The sequence below is a fragment of the Thunnus maccoyii genome, chromosome 5, assembly GCF_910596095.1.
Source record: "Thunnus maccoyii chromosome 5, fThuMac1.1, whole genome shotgun sequence".
NCBI lineage: Eukaryota > Metazoa > Chordata > Actinopteri > Scombriformes > Scombridae > Thunnus > Thunnus maccoyii.
Window position 1 is genome coordinate 17,223,426 of NC_056537.1, and position 9,285 is coordinate 17,232,710.

Consider the following 9,285-nt stretch of genomic DNA (forward strand, 5'->3'; position numbering starts at 1 on the left):
AATGGAGCAATCAGAAAAAATACCAATTTTAAAGTCATAATTATTGGTTGGATGTTGATCTGAACAGCCAAGCAGTCCATGTATCATTGGTAATGTTCAGCATCCTCCAATCCATTGTCAGTGGCAGAAGTGCTTAGTTGATCATCAGCCTGGATATGTTGTAAATCACAGGGCATTACAAAGAAACGTGAGTCATTGTTTTATTTATTATTACTAATAATTTCCTTGCAGGTAGTATAGTGGAGTGGATTATCCACATTAAATCATTAACTGAATCTGGATACATTCACAATGAAACGGTTTCTCAATACTTTTTACACTTTGCTCCCCATAAACAACTCTCCAATCATGCTGTTTGAAATTTTTGACCATGATTCAACAAGGACTGCCAAAGTTCCCCATCAGTTTTGGCATTTGTGGTGATACTCTCATTTTGGGAGTGGGGGCAAGTTCAGCTTCTGACGACCATTAGAGCCTTAAAGTTTGTACACAACTTAAATTTTGCGGGGAAGGAGGTAGTTTTTCATTTTAATGTCCTGTAAGACAAAATTGAGGGCGTTATAACGCAAGACTCTTCGTTTCCTGCTAGTCAGGCTGAAGTGACACCAATTCCTGTTAAATGCACACACACATACTCACGCACAGAGGCCTGAATCACTTTCTTATCAGAAGAAAATTTGAAAAAAGAGCAGCAGAAACTTAATAGAAGCAACAATATAACAATATCTGCCACATCTAAATAGTCAAATTAATTCTGATGGCAAATGAGTGAATGAACAAGATCAAATTTGAACAGTAGCGAGAAGAACAAATTGTGACCAATAAAACCACTCATGAATCATCACCGTGAAAGTGAAGTACAGATTGCACTGCAATATATTTAATGGACCAGATAAAAGCTCTAACTGATTTGGAGGATATCTAATTCTGCAGTGAATACTCAATGTACTTTTTCTACAAAACAACTGCATAAAGAGATGAGATGTTGTCATAAAAATAAGAGACAATTTGACATTGCTGTCTTTTCCCCACTAAAAGACCTATGAAGGCCTTTGATGGCATACACAGTAGAATTTAACTCCACATACAGCAGTTTTCTTTGGGCTCCTTTACAGGAATAATATGTGCTACATTCGCTCTAATTATTATTTCTCTTCTAAGCGTATATTTAGCTGCTTTTTACTGTAGCCTGTTTGAAAATGCCACAAACCTAACAACATTCATAAGTTACGACTCATAGTCATTTTGTTTTTCTCAAGATAGAAATAGGCAGAAAAGAAAATGTGTTTTTGAGTTAAGTCTTGTCATGTTCACATGCCTCTGAGAAAATCTTTATTGGAAAGTCTTTATAAAAAGGAACAATATGACTATTTATAACTTACTTTAAGTATGGGAGTAGCCTACAGATAAACTCATTCATGATTAATCCACTAGTATTTCCCGGTGTTATTAAATATCAGTTTTTCAGCTTTGTCATTTCCAGTGACTTTATATCTGGAATATCATCTGGAATATCATCATGTGTCCCTGTAATAATTTCATAAATGATGAATGTGGTCAACATCACATCTGATTGTTGCTTCATTGTTGATTACATAAATTCTGATGCATAATGACACTTTTGTCTATGTCCTGTACTCCCTTAAAGATCAGAGGAGCACGTAACGTGTCTGTTAATTAATGATAAGATTTCATTGAGGGCAGAGTATATTTTCCCGCAGTGTTTTTTACAGCACACCATTTGACAGGGGGGTCTAGGAGGACGCACAATGAGTAAGCCATTACCTCTGCTTTTCTTTGAACTGTTTGTTTTGCAGTTGTGAACTGGTATTCTTGTGCACAATTCTTCTATTTTCCTCTTCATCAAGATAAGCTGTGAGGACTCTGTGGACTTATTTTGAGATTGTTTTATCTCACAGAGAGAGGACATAGAAACACAGCTTGTTGGTCATTTGGCATTCCTGGTTGTTAAAGTTAAAGCTACTTTTCCAAAGGCTGCTGCATAGAAGTTAACAATGTTTCTGTTGTGTTTTTTCAGCGGAAACCAATGATATCCAGCACAAAAGTGAAAACCATGCCAACGGAAATGGCCGGGACAACTTTGCTTTTGAAATAGATGTATGTATCACCTTTTGTTTTTAGTGAAAATGGTGCGATTTTTTTCCCAGTAAAATAATGTGATTTTCTCAGGAGGACAACACGGAGGATACTAGCAGCGTCAAATGTGAGACAAACAAGAAAAAAAAGGGAATGGGATCATACCTAAGGTGTGTCAGTTTATGTGATTGCTTTCTGTAAAACTAAATTAGTAACTGTTTTTATTGGGCAGTGCAATTGTTTTGGGTATAGTTATTACAGCAGGGATGCTTCATTATGCCTCAGTGATATTTATATTGTTTATCCTATGTATATATGTACAGTATAATTAACTTGTTGAGATTTGATATTTAATACAAAAAACAACAATCTTTAGGCAAATATACATTACTTGAAACTGAATCTATGGAATTATAAGAAAGACATTTTTTATTCACAGAAATTTGAAACAGAACTATGTTTTATACCCAATGGAAACTGAGTTCTGATTTGTTCTGTACTTTAGCAAAGTTACCAAGCCGATTAATGTCACAGAGGATTACGTGAAGGCTCACTCAAAAACCTTCAAATACATTGTGCTGGCCATACTTGGAGCAGGTAATATTAAAAGTCTGTTCATTTGTGTTAATATTTTACAAACAGAAGTTTATTATAAAAAAAATTATGGTGTCCTTTACACTTTAAAGGTCAAGGATATTTGTTATGAAGACTATGACAAGACAGTAATAACCATTTGAACATGGACACTCATTCTTGATCAAATGCTCTTTTTCTGTTCTTTAGGTTATGTGGCATACTTCATTGCAGCCTGTGTATTGGATTTCCACAGGGCCATCGCTCTTGTAGTCCTCACCAGTTTGGCTGTTGTTATAACATCATACGAACTTTTGAAGAAGTACATGGGAAAAAGCATCAGTCAGTGTTTCAAACCTGCAGTAAGATGCTTTAAATCTAACTTGAAGTGGATTAAATGGTGAGTGGATGTGATGTGTGCACTGCTCTGTGTATGATAACGGGCCGCACAGGATGCAATCTGTTAATGAGCAAAGGTGTTTTTTTATTGCAGGGTTTTCATCATAGCTGTTGTGGCCCTGCTTGTTCTGTGGCTGGTCCTGGACACGAGCCAACGTCCTGAGCAGCTTATCTCATTCGGAGGCGTGTGTATGTTCATCGTGGTTTTGTTCATCTTCTCAGCACACAGGACAGAGGTGAGTTTTATTTACTCATTCTAGGATGAATATCTGCTAACATGAAAGATGTTTCGACATATGCTTGGCTGTTATCTCTCAAGTTATCTCTGGTCTGTTTTGCTGAGACTTTGGATATCATTTGGCCTTGTGCCTCTATTGTCTTAAGCTTTATCAGAAATGCTTCCTTGCTAATAAAATGCTTTATTGAGACTCCCTGACAGATACACTTGTGGTCAAATTACTTGTTTTTCTTAAAAAATCTTTTTTAGGTGTCATGGAGGCCTGTCTTTTGGGGTCTCGGGATGCAGTTTTGTATTGGCCTTTTTGTTATAAGAACACAGCCTGGAATTGTAGCTTTCAAATGGCTCGGAGAACAAGTGCAGGTATAAAACTTGGATGTTTTTCTTATCTAAAATGAATAATAGACACTCAATTCAGAATGACAATGTATATTCCACCAAAATTAAAAGAAACTCAGATATATATAGGCCAAATTTTATTTTGAAAAATAAATACACAGTTACACTGTAACAAATTTCCCAGTAAAATTACAGTAAACTACTGACAGCTATAGTTACCAGCATTTTACATCGAGCACAAAAGAGGATGGGACAAGTGACAGCTTTATGGAACTGAACATTTATTTAGAAGCTTTCAAATATGCCAAATATATTCAAGTTTGTTTGAAAAAATAATACTCGAGGTTCATGCCTTTTCAAAGGGGGTCAACGTAAATCTGTTGCTGCCAGCAAAATTTTGTCATAAGTCTAAACAGCAACTGCTTTTCAAACTACTGTTTAAAAAAATATAAAAACACAAATAAACAGATTGCAGGATAACACAGTTTGTAATGCCTTCAGATGCCCTCTGTTATAAATGGCAGAAGGTCGACATCCAGGCTTCCAGGCTCACAGCTCACTGTGTGAGAAAGAAACAAGAATAAAAAATTGAGCACAGAGTGAGAGAAAGAGAAATGAAGCAGTTGAATGGGAGAGAGAAACATTTTCCACAAGGACGCCTGACTTCCCTTTCTGACATGAAGTAGAGTTCTTCAGAGTGGTGACGAGTATTATGAAATGCAAGTGGGATAAACAAGGTGTAAATATAGACGAGGCCAGACTAACACCAGTATTAGAAAACAGTCATCCAAAATTAATCTTTAAACTAGACTTGCAAGCAGCAGTGAAAATAATGTTCAAATACCAGTAATTCAAACTTCCAACTGAAGAACACTGTCTGAAAATGCTCTCTTGTGCCTGCCAGGTGCTTGCTGGGATTATACCAGTTTAATGTTAGAAAAAATTAAACGTAGTCACTAATTGCATTAACCAGATGCACAAATGCACTTCTATTTTCTCAGTATGATGTTAATGACCTTTTGGTTTGATTCCACAAAGGAGGATGAACGATGATTTTATGTTGTTGATGGTTGCATGTGGCTTCTGTCCCTCCTTTACAGTAGCCTGCTGTTAATGTCCGTTCTTGGTTTTGTCTCCAAAAAGCATCAAAATTTACAGTATTTTACTGTATTTAGAAAGAACAGTACATTACTGTTAGAATTTGGCTGTATTTTTAACAACAGGTACAACAACAAGCAGGTTTCAGCATCAATTTTAAATAAGTGAATGATATAATTGGATAATATGATACACAGCTGATGATTATTACACAGGCTCAGCTCTGATCATCCTTTAGGAAAAATTACCAAAATTTTAAATTTTACCCTGGATCATAAACATTGTCTGGTTACATAATGATAACAGTGCCCAAAAACCTTTTTTTCATTCAACATATCTCACTTTTAGTAAGTCAGATGTATTTTGCCCCTGTTTTGCCAATATTTTATAAATAATAACAATAAATAAATAACTAAATCCAGCATTTATTTCCAGTCACATCATACATTGTCCTGAAACTCTTGGTTTGCACAACAGACTTGACTTGTGTGACAGATGGTGTTACTTATCTACCAGGGTGCAATATCCTTTGAATATGTACATGCTTATCTTTAGAAATACTTTATTGTGTTGTTCACCCTTATTCTTGGGTTCTTGAGTATCTGCACAGGCATGTTATGTAGTTCAGCCTACTATCTTTACTTTTACTCTTTTATTCTTTTATGTTCCAATGACTCTATATTGTAATATATAAATGAATAAATAATCTAATCATGAATACGATAAATTAATAGATTAAGAGAACAAAGAACTGTTTGAAATAATATAACCCATGTTTCTTCTTTGTCTCATGATTTTAGATATTCCTCAACTACACCAAAGAAGGGTCAGCATTTGTTTTTGGGGATCTGATCGCAGACATTTTTGCCTTTCAAGTGAGTGGATGTACAGCTGACAATTTATTCTTTCCTAAATACAATAAATACAGGCTATATGATTATGAGTTATTCAAGCTGAGTTTTGTGATTTCTTCCTCAGGCTTTGCCTATTGTTGTGTTCTTCAGCAGTGTGATGTCGGTCCTTTACTTTTTGGGGATAATGCAGTGGCTCATTCTGAAGGTAAAGCAAGATTAAAACTTATACCTCACAGCCTTAGAGACTCCTGATGGCTGGGTGTACATGGCTTACACCTGCTGTGACATACAGTACTATGACCAAGAGCCATGTGTTTTTGTCCACGCAGATCTCATGGGTTATGCAGATAACGTTGGGAACCTCTCCCACTGAGACCTTGAGTGTGGCAGGCAATATCTTTGTTGGGCAGGTACTCTGAACAAGGCTTGATGTCTTTGCTACACTATCTTTCACCCTAGTCTGACAACATTGCATTTAAATTTCATGAGTTTGAATCATGCTGTGCTTTGGTTTTATGATTCTATAAACATTCATACAGTAACTCTTCATGTTTTGTTTTTTTAGACTGAGGCACCGCTGCTGATTCGTCCCTATTTAAAGGACATGACCAGTTCTGAGATCCATGCTGTTATGACCGGGGGATTTGCCACAATTGCAGGCAGTGTCATGGGGGCATTCATCTCATTTGGGGTGAGATTAAACTGTTTTCATACCAGCACATGATACATACTAGCTTGTAAAGAGTAATTTTAAGTTTCTTTAAACATGATAAGCATTGAAAGTTAAATCTACAAGAAGACTGTCCAAAGTCAAGGCTGCTTTTCCTTCACTCCTCTGTCCAACTCATCCCAAACCATCTCAGTTGGGTTCAGGTCAGGTGACTGTGGAGGCCAGGTCATCTCCATCAGTCTCCTTCTTCTTCTCCTTCGTCAAATAGCCCTTAGTGCAAACCAGATGGGATGACGTGTCCCTGCACAATATTGTAGCAGCAATGCTTGTTAAATGTGCCTAGCGTCCAGAGTGCTTCTTTTCTTCAGAGGAGGTTGTACAGAAGCAGTTTTGAGGTCACTGGAAAACAGCTAATCTGTCGGGAGAGGTTGATGATGTACAGTGGTTCTGTGAACAAGCAGTCAAAGACCACCTTTCAAGAAGCTGTTAGTTAAGGGGACAAGGGCACTGTTAGTAGACTTGAGAGAAGAGACTGTTGAGAAAATCAGCATCAACTACTGTACATTAAAACAGGAGTAGATCCTGGTTGGAGGAGGGAGAAGTTTGACTATTACATGACATGACCAACCATGTTGTGTTTTGATCATATATCTCTTCTAACGTTAGTTTATGTGGATTTATCTATGACAAAAGCTGCAAAAACACTACATTTAAATAATGAGAAAAGACCAGGATCTATAATTGGGTGATGATTCAGTTTTTTCCATGGGCCTTTTGGTTTTTCTTGGACTTTTCTTATTTTAAGGTTGCAACTGAATTGATAGTATATATAGTATATATAAGTATATATAAAAACTGCTGTAGTGTTTTAAAACAGACAAAACCACAAAATTTAAAACTACAATTAGTACTTTTTAATATTTGATAATGCTTTTGTTTAGTTGCTTTACAGTTTTATTATTCTAACAACATCATGTGGAATATCAATCATTGTAATCTGTTACTGATTACTACAGTGACTCCAATGCGCCACTGTGAATTAAATGACATTTCATTGTATTTTGCAGATTGATGCATCTTCCTTGATATCAGCCTCTGTTATGGCTGCTCCTTGTGCGTTGGCCATCTCCAAGCTGTCTTACCCAGAGACAAAGGAGAGTGTCTTCAAGTCAGATAAGGCTATCAAAATAGCTTGTGGGTGTGTACAGTATATCTGTCTCTTCATTTTTTTCTCATTTCTTTAGTGTTTTTCTTCTACTTTTGTGAATTAAATTACTTTTTTGAACTCCCCAGTGATGAACAGAACATTTTGGAGGCTGCCAGCAATGGAGCATCTGCCTCAATAAGTCTTGTTGCTAACATTGCAGCAAACTTAATCGCCTTTCTTGCCATCCTTGGATTCATAAATAAATCTTTGGGTTGGCTTGGAGGCATGGTGGGATATCCTTCAATCACATTTCAGGTATGTTTTAGCAAAACAGTGATAAGTTGATTGTAAATAATTACAATTACATTACATTACATTTATAGTTAACAAATAATAAATAATAATTTGTTTTGATCATCTATTTGTTTATTTATTATAATATTTCACATTTTAACTAATTATTCAAACATATGTATATTTATTTATGTTGATATTTCACATACAGCATTTCACTTTATTGTACTGTAAAGTTAACAAGTGAATCTAATGATATCTAAATAACTACATGTATTTTTGTGTTCATAGGTAATTTGCTCTTACGTGTTCATGCCTGTGGCCTTTATGATGGGAATACCATATGAGGAGAGTTTCATGGTTGCTGAACTAATTGGCACAAAGGTCTTCGTCAATGAGTTTGTGGCTTATGAGAAATTATCTGAACTGAAGAACAACAGAATTAATGGACTTGATGAAGAACCATGGATTACTGTGAGTAAATGTTCTTAGTTTGAGTTCTTATATGTTGTGACCATTGTCAGTGGGGGTGTGCGAAAGTAGCACTGCACAAAAAATGGAAGGTAAATTATTTTACATAATGTGCAATAACATTCAATTATTTTGTGTCTTCCTGTTACAGGTCCGATCAGAAGTAATCAGCACTTATGCTCTCTGTGGGTTCGCCAACTTCAGCTCACTGGGCATTGTGATTGGTGGCCTTTGTGAGTATTTTATCATCCCATCACTTTTTTGTCTTGCACCAGGATACTGTCTCAGTAATGATTTTTGACACAGAGCATTTTCTCTTATCAAAGCCTCTATATGCCCATCTAAAAGAAGTGAAATCTCATCTCTGGTGTTGAGAGCTATGATCACCGGGACTTGTGTTTCTCTTGTCAATGCTTGCATTGCAGGTAAGCACTTTTGGATTTTTTATATAATTTTAGTGCAACTTGTACTGCAATTTTACTGAGTGGCTCTTACTTTGTTTCTCAGGGATCCTCTTTGTTCCTCCACTTGACTGTGTGGAGCTGTTCAAGGTATCTGCTTTCAGTGCCACAGATGAAAACATACAAACTTGCTGCAATGACCTCTTTCAAAGGTGAGAATTTACATTTTCATTACAAACATGCTATCTGGTGCCTTGATTAAAACATGAAGCACAATATCAATAACACAGTGTTAATAGATCAAGTGTCTTTCTGTGATATGGAGTTCTTTGTATTTATATCTCAAATTAATTCTCTTGCAGCACTCTAAACAATGGGACCATCTCATTTGAACCACCGTGGAGCACAGTAGCAAACGCCACAATGTTTCTCTCTAAATGTTGTCAGTGTTGTGATCTTTCTAACGCAGCGGTTTGTATGTAGAGGAAAAAAATATCTGTTTTTATAGTTCAGTTGAATGTCTCTCCATGTCTGTTGATTTCTGCCTTGATTAATGTTAAAATGGAATGCCTATATGCATATCTTTTAAACATAAATGTGCCTTTTGTGTATTATATTGTAAATGAATTCTGATGTTGTATTTAATTTAAGGCCAAGTGTTAAAAGGACACCGCTTAATATATATACCTCAGGAAATATTCAGG

At 36.0% G+C, this 9,285-nt stretch overlaps 1 protein-coding gene across 1 annotated transcript; it reads left to right on the forward strand.

The window, feature by feature from the left end:
• The first annotated feature begins 1,715 nt into the window (after positions 1-1,715).
• Positions 1,716-9,244, forward strand: slc28a1 (solute carrier family 28 member 1). Its single transcript, XM_042412428.1, has 18 exons — positions 1,716-1,773; positions 2,039-2,118; positions 2,191-2,267; positions 2,603-2,694; positions 2,881-3,070; positions 3,164-3,305; positions 3,557-3,670; positions 5,545-5,619; positions 5,723-5,803; positions 5,928-6,008; positions 6,164-6,289; positions 7,336-7,466; positions 7,562-7,730; positions 8,001-8,183; positions 8,332-8,413; positions 8,507-8,605; positions 8,688-8,793; positions 8,944-9,244. The coding sequence occupies exons 1-18, from the start codon at positions 1,770-1,772 to the stop codon at positions 9,062-9,064; spliced, it is 1,953 nt and encodes a 650-aa protein (XP_042268362.1). The 5' UTR covers positions 1,716-1,769; the 3' UTR covers positions 9,065-9,244.
• The last annotated feature ends 41 nt before the right edge of the window (positions 9,245-9,285 follow it).